A 17,345-nucleotide genomic window follows, 5' to 3' on the forward strand; every position below is an offset into this window, starting at 1 on the left:
GCAGAGAGGGCGCGAAGATTTCTGCCTGCCGATTCGCCTGAGGTAATCAATGCTTCCCGTTAGGGCCCGTAAGGGCCACCCTGGACACCACCGCAGCTCCGGGGACCCTGCTGCTCTCTGGTGGGCTGGTGGGCGCGCCAGCTAAGGTGGCGACGGGGGCTGGGGGGGGATGCCGGAGCAAGAGGGAGACAGTGCGCACCCTCACCCTACCTCGAGTAAGTCGAAATCTCCCAGAGGAACCCAATCGGTGGGACTGTCGTGGACGCTGAGGCCACCCCCCAGGGAGTCTCGGATTTGGCTGGCCGCCGTTGACCCGCCGGGAACCGCGCGCCTGCGGCAAGGGAAGACAAGAGCCGGGCCGCCCAGAGCGCCCAGGCGCTCGCCGCGGGACTCTCCGCGCCTGCGCCCCGCCTCCCCGCCCTCCCGGGATTCCGCCGCGCTTGCGCTGTTCCGGATTTTCGCAGCCTTGGTGGCGCCGTGGTTAAAGCACTCGGCGCGAATCGAGAGGTTAGCGGTTCAAATCCACCAGCCGCTGGGTAGGAGAAACATGGGGCAGTCCTTGGAAACCCTATGGGGCAATTCTACTTTGTCCTATAGGGTCGCTATGAGTCCGAATGGACTCCACAGCCATGGGAGCGACTAAGAGGCGCCGGAAGTGGCTTTGGGTGGTTGGGGGAAGCTGGTAAGCGCTTGTGACTCTTCAGCGGTGGCACGCATTGCGCGGCGGGGCGGATGATTTGCCTAAGTGAAAGGGAAGATAACTTGGCGCCCCCGGCAACAGGTCTACGCATGCGTACATCGGGCTAGGTGAGAGCCGGGAGCGAAGGCCGAGGGTGCCGCTCCGGTCCGGGGAAGGGCACAGTCACTTCCCGGAAGAGGCGGGCTTATATGGGGAGCCGGCGCGGTATTCAAAAACTCAAGACGCTTCCGTGGTCGGGCTGCTAAACCCCAAATGCTAGCCTTTGCTTGGGAATCAACACTTTTTTTTTTTTTTCCCCTTGAGCATAGAAAATTCAGAAGCCGGAGGAAGCAACAGTTAGGATTGAGGTGAAACTAGTGTGTAACGACGGGACTTCTTCCCAAACCCAGGAACAAAGGTTGTACGGGTAAGTCGCGAAACGGTGGAGAGACAGGACCACCCCTTTCCTTCCACTGATTCCTTTGAAAACCTGAGTTAGGGACAACCTGTCTGTGCGCATCCCAGTCGGGCCCGCCGCAGCCACCCTTTGCAGGCTCTTAACGGTGTCTTTTCGGAAATCTGCGTGGGTGAAATTCTTCCCGCTTCTCCTCCCCCCCCCCCCCCAAAAAATACTTTCAACCGCACTCCCTTTGAATACAGGAGAAAATCCGAACAAAGCCGCCGGGCTGCGGTCTTTGCCCCTTCTTCCTGCACCTGATGTCCCACCCCCAGTCCTTGCGGTTTACCCTTGGGCTTCAGGGAACTGAGTGTTCGCCGGCCCCTGCGCGCTCTGCCCCCTCTGCCAAAGCTGGCCCTAGTGTCAGTCCCGCCGGCACGCCATAGGGCAAACTCCCACGCAGCTTTCAAGACCATCCTTGGCGAGCCGTAGACACACTTGGTGTTCCTCTTACCGTGTTAACGTTCTATTTTGAAAATACATCTATTATAGCAATTACTTTAAGGCATTATGGTTTATTTACAGTCTTTATTTTCTCTGCCCCCTGGATTGCTAACTCCGTCAGTAAGTATCCGAACTGATGAAGTTTAAATTCCTTGGCTTAATTTTCAGCACTCTTCTCAATCTGACTAACCTACCTCTTCCTTCAGTCTTTACAAAATTCTCTCATATGAGTATGCTGCTTTAACCAGCCAACCTACTTTGCATACTTCAAAATCTTTCCTTCTAAACGGGACAGAGCGCCATTAACCACTGCCTCTCCAACCCTCCACCCAAGTAAATTGACTTCAAACCGCTGGTCTCCAGCTAGTAATATATTTCCTTCCACCGAAGTCGCCCTTATGCTTCTAAAGGTAATCAAAAATATATTTCTTTTGTACCCCTTGCTGTAAGACAATGAAAAGTATGACATAGTCATAATAGACACAATGCTTGACAATTGAAGACATCATAAGTGCTAAAAACATGTTATGTAAAACAGTAAAAAACAAAGCCAAACCCCTTGGTGTCTAGTCAATTCCCATGTGTGTCAGAATTCAGTGACTGATTTTTGGAAGTAGATCATCAGGCCTGACGATGAGTAAGAAAGGATGACGAAAGAAATAATGAGCTTAGTGTATGTTGAGAGAGGTCACTAAAGCATCTGGCCTAACTGGAGCTTGTTGGTAAACAATGGGAAACAGAGGTTTCTGTTTAGACGTCATTTCCTCCAGGAAGCCTTCCTTGGTGCCTAAGACTGGGTAGGGTATATCTTCTATATACTCCTATATAGCATGGTCTCTACCTCTGTGCCTGTACTTCCCTTGGTAGTATAATTCCCGTATAATCTACAGTCTCCCTTGTTCTACTAAAGCCCTTAAATACAGGGCTGCCTCTCGATGATGGAAACCCTAGAGGCTTAGCAGTTAAAAGCTATGGCGGCTAACCAAAAGGTCGGCAGTTCAAATCCACCAGCCGCTCCTTGGAAACTATGGGGCAGTTCTACACTGTCCTGTAGGGTGGCTTTGAGTTGGAATCGACTTGATGGCAATGAGTTTGGTTTTTTTTTTTTAATTGATAATTTTATCTCCAGCACCTAGAGAAAAAAAAAAAAAAACCTGCTGCCTTCAGTCGATTCCAACTGTTAGCGACTCTCTAGGACAGAGTAGAAATGCCCTTTCCAAGGAGTCGCTTCTGGATTGGAACGGTGGATGTTTTGGTTAGCAGCCGTAGCTCTCAACCACTGGACCACCAGGGCCCCAGCAAATTCCTGGTGAATAGTAGGCACTCAATAAATACATAATGATAATAAGTAAGTTAATCCTGGGTTATATTACGCTTTGAGGTTTAGGCTAAATTCATATGAAAAGAAAACTGAAAAAGAAAATAAAATATCACATTCATTAATGAAATTCTGTGGTAAATTCCATACAGTACAACCCTATTCAGAAATAAAGCTTAGACCATTACCAATCTTTATGTGAAAATACAGTCATCTAAATGGGAATTGGGAAATCTAAAGTACTTCCTCCTTTATTATTAGAATAAATTTTCTTCCTAATGTTTCTCCTTAAAACTGGGAAATAAAATTGGAAAACTGTTGGTCTAATAAAATGCCAGTTTTTGTATAGACCAAGCCACTGACCTTTTTATGTTCGTTAAATTTGATTCATTAGTGGAGTTAGCAAGGTTCTGTCCTTTTCTCACCTCATTCAGTTATGTAATTAGCCAATAAAAGCTTTGTAGCTTTTAAGGAAGTTTTAGGATCATAAATTGATTTATTGGCACCATATGGTTACATCAAAGGATCTCTTTTTGTTTTTTAAACTTAAATGAATGCTTAAGTCCTTTCCTTAAAACTAGAAATTCATGTTCTTCTTACTAAGCAATAATATCTGAAATAGTGATTTTTTAAAAAATACCAAGCTATCAAAATTGGACAAGCCATGTCAAAGGATATTATAGATATTAAAAAAAACTAATCAGTGATAAGCAAGACCAAAATTGCAGGCTTCGTATCCTGAATCCAGTGCTCTTTTCACTAAACTAAATCGAAGCTGTTAACAGGATATGAAGTTATTTACTATGTGTTGTTCTGCCTTTGTTGATTCACGTAAGTATTCTTGTGTCACAGCTAATTTTTTAAAGTGACCTGAACGGTATGTTAGGAGATGTCTTTTTATGGGTATATGATATATTGATTGCAATATCAGATTGAAGTCTATAAAAAGATTACATTATAAAACATATGAGTAGGGACCAAATTTCACACCACGAAAATTTCAAATTTTACTCTGTTAAAAATAAGCAAAACTGAAGTACACGTGTGGAACAGAATTCTCAGATTCTTAGAAATTCCAAATTTACTAGACCCATTGAGACTGGAGGAACCCACGAATCTATTGGTCTGAGGTACTCTTTAACCTTTAATCAAAACTATCCCTGAAGCCATCTTTAAACTAAGTAACAGTTTAGTTCAATTAGTAAAGAACATATGCCTTGAGTAATACCCTCTTTTTAAAGAGTATATGAGACCAAATTGATAACAGTAACTCTAAAGCATAGATGAGATTAGGGAGCAGTGAGTCTTAGTTAATGGTGGTGAAGCAATTTGAGTAGCGGTAGCGAGATTGTGGACACAATGTGAAGAATGTAGCCTGTGCCACTGAACTGTCTGTGTAGAAATTGTTGAATGGGTACGTTTTGCTGTGTATAATTTTACCAAAAATAAATATTTTTAAAAAGACTACAGAATACATAGTTTGGGGTAAGTTTTATATGTGTCATATTTAAAATTTTTATTTTATGCTGAGCTATTCTCAAATCATCTCATCAGTTTGATTATGACCTCATGCAAGAACCATCTGTTCTGTCCTTCAGCATGTTGCTATATTTGAATATTTTAAAAGCTGTTGCATTCTGCCCCTTTTTGGAACTTTGTATGCTTTTTCAGGCTTACAATTGCTATTTAATGTCACTTCAGAGGAAGGAATGCTTACAAACACAACAACAAGTGATGGAAAACAGTAAGTGGTGGAAATAGAGATTTTGGATGAACTGCATGCTTAAAACGTGTTATGGTGTACTTTCGACGTAGTTTTTCTCTTTCAAAACTATTGAGGTAGTTTTAAATATCTGCTTTTATGAATGGTCTTCCAAAGGAACATGTGTTTTTGAACTCAAACAATAGGCTGTAGGTCCTTCTGAAGATAATCTTAAAATAGTATTTAAAAGAATGTATCACATTTAGAACAATTGCATAATTTTATTTATTTATTTTTGCATTTTATAACTGGCTATAAGATTGCCACCACAAATTAAGTAAATTAACTTGTGACAGAAGTTCATATCAACTGTAAGGAAATGCACTATGCATTACCAGAAAGACCGTGATATTAATGTTTTAAGTTTTAAAATAAGGTCACTCTGGTTTCTATGGGGAGAATGATTGTGTGGGAGTAAAAAAGTGGAAATGGAGGCCTCTTGGGAGACTGCTACAGACTTTTGTACAGCCAAGACTGGGAAAGTATCATTAGAAATGAAGATTTAGAACATATTTTGGAGATAGAGGACTCGTTTTTCAGTTTGCTGTTGGGGAGTGAAGAATCAACAATGACAGGCGTATCATAGAGAAAAAGGTATAAAAATATCCCCTTGATGCCTTTCATTTAGAGACAAAACTGAAAAATAAGCATATTCCAATTATTTTGTACTTATGAAAGAATATAGCAGACGAGTACTATACAGAAGTGTGCTTGGGGAGCAGAAGAGAGATTCTAAACTTTTTCAAATGCATTTCAGTAGATACATGGGGACTGTAGGTTAAGGTACTGAAGTGGTTAAAAGACTTTTAGATTAAGAAATATGGCCACCATAAGAATTGGCAATGAAAGAGACATTTTTCTAGAAAATGCCAAATAACTAAGGGAGAGTGAAGAAGAGAGAACACTTTACCTCAGAGACAAAACAAAACCCATTGCTGTCAAGTCGATTCCGACTCACAACTCAGAGACAGTAACTTTAAATTTTACTTTCTGGTACCCAGCAGATAATTGTACACTTTTGTTTTGTTTTGCCTTTTTGCCTGAGGTGTTCATACCAGTTATGTTTAAGCAGCCATTACTATAACTTTGCAGTCTTTACTCAAAATTTAAAAGTATATCTGAAATAAATGCCCTGAGTAGACACTGCTAATATCTGCTCAACAACCATTGCTAGTTGTTCTTCAGCGTACCATGCACGCTCATTCTTTAAACGTATGAAAAATTAAGTTTTAAGTGTAATAATTGTATTATGTTCTTTTTAAAAGCTTATATTATTTATGGGCTTAATTAAAAGCTCTCTTTATCTTATTTAGGGAATCCAATCTGTGAGAAACTTATTATAGGATCAGGTCTGGCTTATTTTTTTTCCAGGCACCTGCCACCAGTGAATAATACATTCCATTAAAGTCTTTATGAAATGATCCTAATATGCTTAAAATACTTAGAGGACTACAGTTTATAACATCAACGATTTACTACATCAGTATTTTTCTTTTTTTTTTAACCACAATTGTATTCAGAAGGAGTACTGATAGGTTTGCAGTTCAAATCCACCAGCTGCTCTCCAGGAGAAAGATATGGCAGTCAGCTTCAGTAAAGATTACAGCCTTGGAAGCACTGTGGGGCAGTTCTTCTCTGTCCTACAGGGTCACTATGAGTTGGAATCAACTCTATGGCAATGGGTTTGGTTTTTATGTGTCATCATAAACAACACCATACTAGATGGCAGTCTTCATTACTATTCAGTTGTAGTGTGTGTAGTCAATTTCTGTAATGAAGCATTAGAGACATGATAGGAAGGCTTGAATCAGAGTTGGTGGGGATCTTAGAGCTAGAATTCTAAGGGAATTTTAGATTTGGAAGGGCCAGAGAAAGGATGCACTTTTGCTGGGACCATGCAGGTAATTCCTAGGAAATCTAAAGGAAACCAGAGTGTGTGAATCTCTTCCTTCAAAAAAGCCATGCTGAAAATCATATTTAAAATTTGGGTACTTGTAAATTTGCAGAAATAGTATCGCCTTTTAATTTGACTCATGAACTATATCTACCCTTTTTGGTCACTTAATATTTAGACAAGAAACAAACCATCTAACAATTTCTAGTTTTTTTCCTCAATCCCTTACAGACAGGACCATATTTTTTAAAACTTTTTTTTTTTTTCCAATTTGAAAAGTAATACGTGCACATGACTCAATAACATACAAAGTGATGTACTTTGAAAAGTAATTCTTCCTCTCATTTCTGAACTGTAATCATCCATAACAACCTATTTTGTGCCTTTTTTTCATTTTAGAACTTGGAGACCTTTTTAAATATATAGAGATTTATGCTATTTTTTCATTTGCTGCATCATCTGTTCCATTGTTTGAACATATAATTTACTTAAACTAGTCCTCTGTCAACTGACATTTGGCATTTCCAGTGCCATACTGTTAAACGATGATGCAATGAATATCCTTGTGCTTCAGTCTGCACACATCTAAGAGCATATCAGAATAAACTAGAAGAGGTATTGCTAAACTAAAAGATAATTGTATTTAAAATTTTGACAGCCGGAGACAGGGCCACGTTTAAATGAAATAAGATTATGAAAACGTTCCTCCAGAGAGAGGAGTTGCACAGTTCCCCTCCATGGCATTCCATTCAGGTATCCAACAGGAATCACAGCTAAAAGGAAAGTAAAACTATGAACAAGACCTTCCCCGTCAAACTTTGTATTTCTTTGCTTTACGTATTCTGAAAGCTAATAATTCCTTAACTTTAAAACCCTCATTTCACTTCATAACAGCGCCTTAGAAAATATATTGCCCCCTCCCTCTTTTTTTCCAGAATTAACCACAACTTTTCACATCAACAAAGAGATAAAACCTTAACTCTGACTCTGCCACAATGCTACACTTGACCGGTGGGATTTGATGTGAAACAGACAGTGCTAGTACTGGGCCACCATTAACTACCTAATGCCTTCTTTTCTTTGTACTGAAACATGTTTCTTTTTCTTTGTTAAGTGGCACATCAGCAAATATTTGTGCAGTTCCTCATAAAAATGAGTGCACAGAATGATGCTCGTGGTGGCACTGGTCACATTTTAAAAATAAGATTCAGAAAAGCACTGAGATAATAACAGGCAGCAACACGTCTAGTATTTATTTTCTTTGCAGCCATGTACAGTTCAATAAAATTTATCCCTAAAATGGACTGTTAAAGGAACAAGCAGTACTTTTTATTCAGAATTTTTTTTATTAGCGTGATAGCCTTTTAATATCTTCTTGTCTTCTACCTTGTGTTTTTTGAATGAAGGTCATTATTAGGGACAATAATTTGAATTGTATTGTATTTGTATAGTCAGACTGAATTTGTATTGCAAAAGCTATATAATTCTTACCAACTAGTAACACATGAAAAGAAAAATAGATGTTTAATAAGAAAAAGCTGGTCTTTAGGAACTGCTAAAGCAAGTCATAGTAACAGAGTTTAAGCCAATTTTGTTTAAAAATGTATATGTGCATAGAGAAAAAAAAAAAAACTAGTTTCCTCTGGATAGTGGAGCTGTAGGTGATTAAAAAAAAAAAATTGTTTTAATTTTTCCACAACGAACATTTGTGACCTTGCAGTTTTAAAAGCCAGTGTCGTTTTTAAAAGAGATAATTTAATTCCATGTTCTCCAACTTAATTTTTGTCTCGTTTCTTCTTCCCCCAACTCAGCATTTCCCTTCATTAACCCCTTGGTTTTTTCCTTTCGTTACTTGTTTGTTTGCATGCTTACTTGTTTTTTGTCCTGATAATAGAACTAGTCCCCTTGTTTCTTTAAGTATGAAATCAAGGATTAAATCCTCAAGTAGACAAATATGATTTAGTAATTTATAGCATCAATGCATTTTCTACCCTTCTCTGTGTTTATTCTTGTTAGTAGCTGGAACAAGCCAGTTACCGCCATCTTTAATGTTTCAGGTGTTCTTGATTCGTTTTAAATAACTAATAGAAGAAATAAGGAGAATCCTCTATGAATCATCCTGAACTAGTTTGTAATATATTGTTTGAATTCCTGTTCTGAGCCTCTGTTTAACATTTTTTTTGTAAATGTGTTTCAAAAACAGGTATTCACCAGAATGGGAGTGAATGACCTGTGGCAAATTTTGGAGCCTGTTAAAGAACACACCCACGTACATAGTCTTAGTGGGAAAACCATTGCAGTTGATCTGAGTCTCTGGGTGTGTGAGGCACAGACAGTCAAAAAAATGATTGGAACAGTCATGAAACCTCACCTCAGGTATCGTAAAAGATCTTAGAGTATAAATTTGTATAAGCAGTTGACGTCTTAGTTTTGTTTCCACTTTTATTTTTGTTCTTTTACATTTTGAGATTTTAAAGTAAACATCTGCCCTCTTTATGTTGATGACTCACAAATCTACACCTATTACCTTTGGAGCTCTGTATGACTCACATACCTAGCTGCCTACTCAACATATCCACGAGGATGCTTTAGTTACTAAAAGCAGGAAATTTAAGAGTTAGTCCCTCCCCCACATCTAATCCATCATCAAGCCTTGTTAGTTCTGCTTCTAAAATATACCTTGCGTTTATAAACTTCTCTCACTGTCCTAAGGTACCACCCCAGTCCATTCTAATATTCTCTCGTATATACTGCTGATATGACATCCCTCTGCTTTTGGCCTCCTCCTCCAAACCATTGTCTGCATAGCAGTTAGGGTAATCATAAATCTCGCTTGCTTAAAACATTCAGTAGTTTCCCACTCCACTTAGAATAAAACCTTAACTCTTGTTATTGTATGTAACATTCAGCATGCCTATTTTCAGTCATGCTGTGCCTCACAGTAGCTCTCACCAAATGCATAGCAGTCACATGGCTTTCTTTCAGGTTCTAAGAAACATGAAATATTTTCTTGCCCCTCTGGCTTTTCACATTTTGAATCCTCTACATATATACACTTCCTACCCCCTCCTAATGACTATTTCATTCTCTTTAATTGTCAACTGAAACTCTACCTCCTTGCAAAGCCCATCCTGGCCTCCATATCCAAAGTAGGTTTCCCATTCTATGTTGTCCTTTTCGATGTCAGCCCTTTGTTTATTTCCTTCAAACACTTATCATAGCTAAAAATATATTTGATCTATTTTATAAAATAAGTTTTTCTTTCTCTGCCATTTAAACCATAAGCTCTCAGAGTACAGGGACCATATTTTTCTGGCTTGTTCACAGTTGTATCCCCAGTGTCTAATACAGTGTTTGCACATGGTAGGTACTCATTCAACAGTTGTTGAGGGAATATATTACTCTGCTGCTTGTCTCTGATGTCATAGCTACTTAAAATGAGTAATAGTATGTTGAAGTGAATATTCATCATTTCAGCAGAAGCTGAAGATATATTTAATGTATATTGTATCATTGCTATAGTGCTCTCTTTGAAAATATCTTAATATTACAAAACATTTTCACATCCATTGTCCCCCAACTAAGGGGAAGCTAAACTGGGCAGGTTATTCTTATTCCCATCTTGCAGATGAGAAAATTGAAACTCAGTAAAGTAACTTGCCCCAGGGTCACACACGGGACACACGCAGTGGAATCCGTAACATTGATACTGCTGGTCTAATGGTCTTGACATTGTGTCATACTTCCATTTTGACTTTTACTATTAATATATGGTAATTAACATATTATTAATTTGTGTGTTTCAGGAATTTGTTTTTTCGAATTTCATTTTTAACACTAATGGATGTAAAACTGGTATTTGTTATGGAAGGGGAACCCCCAAAGCTGAAAGCTGATGTCATAAGCAAGAGGAATCAGATTCGATATGGGCCTTCTGGAAAAACATGGTCTCAGAAAACAGGGAGATCACATTTTAAATCAGTCTTAAGAGAGGTGAGATTTCAGATTTGATTCCATTCTGATTTGAACTAAAAGAGTACATTTTACTCTTAGAAAGTTTGTTGTTTAGGCATCTTTAATACTGATTAACGTTACTGTGAATAGAAGGCCATTCAGGAAGGAGAAAAGAGTTTATGTTTTAGAGTGAAACTGACCGGAGTTCAAGCCCTGACTGCCGTTTAGAAGCTCTGAAACCTTGAGCACAATTTTTAACCTGTCGCTCACTACCTTATTTCCTACCCTGTGAAATAAGGGTAGTGATACTTTGTGGTGATGCAGTAAAAATTAGAGAAAATATATCTGCAACTACTAGTACATAATGGAGACTTGATACATGTTACCTGTTTTAACATCTTCAGCACTTTAACTCATTCCCAGAATACATGAGATCTCATTGATTCATGCTCCAGTCATTCAGAATTAATGATGGTTCACATATAGAGTACATATTTGGCTTCCCCTAGGACTTTGTACTTAGTATTTTAAAAAAAATGATTATTGTTATACTTAATGTATATTATATATATATGTATATATACACACACACATATATATATATATATACACACACAAGGGGCACAGTGTTTAAGAGCTATGGCTGCTAACCAAAAGATCCACAGTTCGAATTCACCTGCTTCTTGGAAACCTTATGGGGCAGCTCTACTCTATCCTATAGGGTCGCGATGAATTGGAATCGACTCAACGGCAATGGGTTTTTTTTTTTTTTTAATGTATCTATTACAAAATTATTATTACGTATTTTCAAATAAAAGGAGACATCGCCTATAGTAAAAAATATATAATTAAAAGGAAGTTACTATTATTTTGTTTGTCTCTTTGCAAGTGTATATATTCTTAAAGAATTGTCATAATAGCATACAAATAATTTTTATCTTCGGTTTTTCACTTAACACATACCCCTATTTCCCTATTACGACTTCTAAATCATAACTTAAAATGATTGTACCACATATATGAAGTTGTTAATCATTCCACATGATTGTATATATTGCTTGCTTTTCATTTTTTCACTATGAAACTCTGGTGAACGTTTTTTGTGCACATAGCTTTTTCCTGTGATTTGTGACTTTAAAATAAGGTTACCCAAAATGGCATTGAGAGGCCAAAGTTTACGAATGATTTCATAGCTCTTGCCAAATTACTTTCTACCAGTATAAATATAAGCATTTTCAGTGCACCCACCAGATTGGATGTTAGGAGGTTTATTTTTACACATTTAACATGAAAAAACAAAGATATTTTGTTTAATATGTATTTGTTCTTTATTGGTGGAGCTGAACATTTAACCTAGTTTTAGTCCCTCTTTAGGAAATGACTGTCATGTCCTTTCACCACATATCTCTTGAGGTTTTAAGTTTTTCTTTGATTCAGTTTCCTTAGTTACTAAAAATAAAAACATTTGCTTTTAATTCTTTTCCAGTCTTTTTAATTTCAGCTAAAAATTGCATATTTTAAAAAGACATAGCATTTTTTTGTATCGACCTTTTTTATCTATTTTTATTATGTGAGTTTTTAAAGTTTTTTTTTTTTAATTTTCAGCATTAATGACTGTCACTAGTTGGTGAAGAAAATATCTGTACTGCATTCTATACTGCTTGTATAATCAGTTCCTGGAAATATCCATAGGTTCCCATACTTAGGGTACTATATACCCTGTATAAAGCAAAAAAAAAGGGTTCATCTCTTCTTGAGAAAATTAATCCATTCCTATTCCTTTATTGCACTGATTATTGTGTTCTTAGGCATTTTGTATGGATTCAGTATTGCCCAACCATTGCTCATTTTCATATTTCTGAACCCTCAATTACTAAGCCCTACTGTCTTCTAATCCACTGGCATCTTTATGTATAAGCATGAAAAGCACAGATTCGTTCTCCTCCATGATACATACTTAAAAACCCAAAAACTCATTTCTGTGGAGTCGATTCCTACTTATAGCGACCCTATACAGGCTTAAAGGAGGGAAAATTGTAACCAACCTCATCACAAATTTTGTACTGATTCTTTGAAAAGAGTTGGAATAACAAATGAAAGAAGCAACTGAAATAACTTGCAAGCTCTTTTGTTTATTATGAAAGGATCTTTCCCATCTAAGGGTAAGGTAGAAGCAACTACGGTGTTGCAATAAAACCAGGCAGTTCACCTATAGCAAAACTGTCTCCCTGCAGTCATCTAGCCAGAGTCCTGAAAAGTACCTTTTTTCAACATACTGCTCTGTCTTTTTGAACCTTGCCCACTTTGGGCAACATCTGGCAGGGGTTTTCATTATGTGATATATATAGCATGCAAGCAATTAGCCAGTCAACAACAGCAACAAAAAGATATTTGTCCTATCGGCCTCTAGAAACTATGAGTAAGTAATATCCTTTTCTCACTATACCCAGTATTCCTCATTACAAAAAGGATCATATATGACAAGAAAGAATGCACTAGGCTGTATAGCTAAATAAACTACAAGCCACTCAGGCTAAAATCACAACCCTCAGAATCACAGTGGGTGACTTATGTATTAGCAAAGTGGTGTAATTGTTCAGTGTAGGCATTTGACTTGCTAAGAGTATACCAACAACTGACCCCTATCGTGGTTTCCCACAGCATGAGAGCTTAACATTGTACAGGGAGAGACAAGATGAGGAAAAAAGAACTTAAAGCCTTAAGCCAAAATTATATGATAGTATCTTCTTTAGAAAAGCTCATGTTCAACTGACCATCATATGAGAAAAATTATTGTAGTTTTATAGATGTCAATCTTACTGTGATTATTTAAAGATATTTCCAAAATTTGAAGATGTTTGCATTTAGCAAAACAAAATTGAGTATAGATCACTTTTTAATTGACATTTTTTAACTTTTTATTATAGAAAAATTTAAATCAATTAAAAAAGTAACCCATCACCAAGTTTAAACAATTATCAACTCATGGCCAATCTTATTTTGTCTATATCTCTACCCAGTACCCTACCCGTTGCCGTTGGGTTGATTCTGACTCATAGCAACCCTATAGGACAAAGTAGCACTGCCCCATAGGGTTTCCAAGGATTCGAACTGCCTGATGGATTCGAACTGCCAGCCTTTTAGTTAGCAGCCATAGCTCTTAGTGCCAACGCCACCAGGGTTTCTACCCATTCCACTACTGCCACAGTATTTTGAAGCAAATCCCAGACATAATATCGTTTCATTGTGAATATTCCAGTACCTTTTTCTAAAAAACGATTCTTTAAAAAATAAAAAATGTAAACACAATACAGTTTTTATTATCACACCTGAAGTTTTAACAACCATTTCCTAATGCCATCAAATTCAGTGTTCGAATTTCCCATTGTTTCTTAAAGTATCCTAATTTTTAAAGCACCTAAATAGCTTCTATCAATGGTTATAACATCAAAGTAAGTTAAACACTAAAGAAGTTACCAGTAAAATTGTTCTTAGTTTCTTCTACCTACTTTTTCTTTTCAGTGCCTTGATATGCTAGAATGCTTAGGCATTCCATGGGTTCAAGCTGCTGGGGAAGCTGAGGCCATGTGTGCTTATCTCAATGCTAATGGTTATGTAGATGGCTGCCTCACCAATGATGGAGATGCTTTCCTTTATGGGGCACAGACCGTTTACAGGAATTTCACTATGAATACAAAGGTATTTTTTTCTCTCTCTTTTTCAGCATTTGTTTTTACAAATTACCATTTCCGAAAGGATTCTTAAATAATTAAATCAAATAGTACATCTCAAGTGCTTAGTGTAATGCCTGACACATAGCTATTGCTAAGTGTCATGGATTGAAGTGTATCCCCCAAATATCTATGTCAACTTGGTTAGGCCATGATTCCGAGTATTGTGTGGTTGTCCTCCACATTGGGATCTGATGTAATTATCCTCCATTTTGAGGTGTGTTGTAAATCCTTAACTTCTAAATAAAATTAATACGCTGAATCAGTGTGGGGTGTATCTTGAGTCACAGCCTTACAAGCGGGTGCGACTCAGGTTACACCCTTACTCAAGTCACACCTTTTAACTTACAAGAGATAAAAGGAGAGAGAAGCAGAGAGAGGAGGCACCTCATTACCACCAAGAAAGAAGAGCCAGGAGCGGAATGCATCCTTTGGACCCAGGATCCATGTGCTGAGAACTTCCTAGACCTAGGGATTCCATGGTACCAAGATATATGGAGATCTCCAAGAAACACCAGGCCCACAGACATTGAAAGGAGACAAGGACCTTCTCCCAGAGCCGACAGAGAGCGAAAGCCTTCCCCTAGAGCTTTGGACCCAGGATCCATGTGCTGAGAACTCCCTAGACCCAGGGATTCCATGGTACCAAGATATATGGAGATCTCCAAGAAACACCAGGCCCACAGACATTGAAAGGAGACAAGGACCTTCTCCCAGAGCCGACAGAGAGCGAAAGCCTTCCCCTAGAGCTGGGACCCTGAATTCAGACTTCTAGCCTTGTAACTGTGAGAGAATAAATTGGTTAGTTAAAGCCCTTCGCTTGTGATATTTCTGTTACAGCAGCATTAGATAACTAAGATACTGTGTATGTTTACTATTACTAAAAAATACCGTTGCCACATAGTCCATTCTCTTTAAAATGTAAATTTCTCTCATAAGGTCATGACTTGTTTCACGTGGTTTAATTCTAAATCAGATTTGATAATATATCACAAAATCACATATGAAATGTATTGCTTTGACCCAGAATTTCGACTTTTAGTAACTTATCCTCAAAAACACTCTCCAAATATGTGAGAAGTGGTATACAAAAATGTTCATTGTAACATAGGTAGTAATTACTAAAATGATTAAATTCTTTGAAGTAGTAGTTCTCAGCCAGGAAGGTACTGCCAGGGGCATTTTGGTTGTAACAATTCAGGGTTGGAGAAGGGAGGCTACAGACATTTGGTAGGCTGGGGCCAGACAAGCTAAATGTTTTGCAAGACAATTGTTATGCCTCCCAGAATGCTATCGATGAACCCACTTTGAGAAGCACAGTCTCAGAGTCCATATAATGTAATAGTAAGCATTCATTAAAAAGATATGTATTATTGAATTGATATCCAGACATATTAGTGGAAAAAAATATTCCAAAACAGTACTTTTATATTACCTAGTTATACTTAAAATAGAGCACTGGTGGTACAGTGGTTAAAGCACTCCGCTGCCAACTAATAAGTCAGTAGTTCAGACTCACCAGCTATTCTGTAGGAGAAAGATGTGGCAGCCTGCTTCCGTAAACATTTACAGCCTTGGAAACCCCATGGGGCAGTTCTACTTTGTCTATAGGATTGCTCTGAGTTGGAATCAACTCAATGGCAATGGGATACTTAAAAATATAATTGATAATAAGTATTACTGTATATGTGTCAAAGAAGATGTTTTCAAAGAATGTGGACTGAGCTGCTAATACTAGTTAACTTTAGGTAATGTGGAGCCCTGGTTGCACAGTGGTTAAAAATCCTGCTGCTAACCAAAAGGTCAGCAGTTCGAATCTACCAGCTGCTCCTTGGAAACCCTATGGGGCAGTTCTGCTCTGTCTTACAGGGTCTCTCTGAGTCAGAATCGACTGGACGGAGTGGGTTTTGGTTTTTTGGTTAGGTGATGTAATTATAGGGGATATTTACTTCCTACAATTTGTATTTTACAATGTTGAGTTTTATAAACTGAAGAAGTACTTTTTTAGACGCAAAAAGCCAAGTCGTAAACAAGAAAACATTGACTGACATAGTTTACTTTTTTCAGTTGTTTTTGAAGCCTACTTTATCTCCAGATAATGAAGCGTTACAGTCTGTGTAGAGTATGGTGATAGAGTCATTTTCTTAAGTTTTTAGGAATAATTAAATATCTAGAGATAACTTTGACATTACTGTTAGCTTAAGGTATGATGTTTACTTTTTGAAAATTAAACTAAATCTGTTCTTTCTTTTGTTCTTTCTTTTAGGACCCACATGTTGACTGTTACACAATGTCATCTATCAAGAGTAAACTAGGCTTGGATAGAGATGCTCTGGTTGGTCTAGCAATACTGCTTGGCTGTGATTATCTTCCAAAGGTACACTGAAGCTGTCGTATTCATTTACTATTCAGAGTGTGTCTTTTAGTACCATACATGCTGTCTAGATATGAATATAATATGGTTACATGATTAAGAATCTAATTTAAAATATAATTTTACGTATAATAAGATATTCAGTAACCAAAATAATCAGCATTTGAAAAGGCATTAGAAAGCTGACTCACTGTGACACTGAATGGTATAAACTAGAACCATAAGTAGTACCGCAGCTTGCCTCTCAGTATTCTAGGTTAATATAAGAGGTTCACATTCAAGTGTGACTATGTTTTTAAAGGCATATAGGGATTAATATTTCTTATTCATACGATTGTTAGTTTCTATCACTATTTTGTCTCTTTTTTAGTTTTCCCGATCCATTGTAGCTTTCCAGTTGTACACGTGCTCAATGTAATTATAACCGTTGCTAGGTAACATGAGTACGGGGCAAGCCATTTACCTTTCTGTGTCTCGTACTGCGCTGAGTTTTATTCATGAAAACATTTATATCTTAAGATGCACAATATTGTACTCTGTAACAAATAGGCATAATAGGTGAGGGATGAATTAAGAATTATGAGGGTAACCCCTTTTTTTGTTTTTTGATTATCTCATTTTTTAAAATACCATGTTTAAAAATATAAAATGACTGGTATTGTAGCGCTTCTTATCCAGTCCTGTCATTAATCTCCTATTCATCATCTCTGTATCTTACTTACCAAACACCTC

General features: G+C 37.7%; 2 protein-coding genes across 10 annotated transcripts in view; one reads left to right on the forward strand and one right to left on the reverse strand.

Annotated features, from left to right (window-relative positions):
- SMC6 (structural maintenance of chromosomes 6) overlaps window positions 1-388 on the reverse strand; it is an 85,166-nt gene extending 84,778 nt beyond the window's left edge. For both annotated transcript variants that reach the window (XM_049902941.1, XM_049902940.1), the window contains exon 1: window positions 211-388. The gene's annotated coding sequence lies outside the window, so the exon portion shown is untranslated. The remainder of the gene's footprint in view (window positions 1-210) is intronic.
- A 2-nt stretch (window positions 389-390) lies between these two features.
- The window catches only part of GEN1 (GEN1 Holliday junction 5' flap endonuclease), a 33,154-nt gene continuing 16,199 nt past the window's right edge, over window positions 391-17,345 (forward strand). Inside the window, exons 1-7 of one of the 8 annotated variants that reach the window (XM_049902946.1) lie at window positions 391-807; window positions 1,009-1,990; window positions 4,570-4,642; window positions 8,758-8,930; window positions 10,361-10,547; window positions 14,031-14,207; window positions 16,506-16,616. In XM_049902946.1, coding sequence (XP_049758903.1) covers window positions 8,770-8,930; window positions 10,361-10,547; window positions 14,031-14,207; window positions 16,506-16,616 — 636 coding nt within the window. In that variant the 5' untranslated portion in view covers window positions 391-807; window positions 1,009-1,990; window positions 4,570-4,642; window positions 8,758-8,769. Of the gene's footprint in view, window positions 808-1,003; window positions 1,991-4,569; window positions 4,643-8,757; window positions 8,931-10,360; window positions 10,548-14,030; window positions 14,208-16,505; window positions 16,617-17,345 lie in introns of all 8 variants that reach the window. The other 7 variants (XM_049902944.1, XM_049902942.1, XM_049902943.1 and 4 more) reach the window with 7 other exon arrangements.

Source organism: Elephas maximus, chromosome 12, assembly GCF_024166365.1.
Source record: "Elephas maximus indicus isolate mEleMax1 chromosome 12, mEleMax1 primary haplotype, whole genome shotgun sequence".
Taxonomy (NCBI): Eukaryota; Metazoa; Chordata; class Mammalia; order Proboscidea; family Elephantidae; genus Elephas; species Elephas maximus.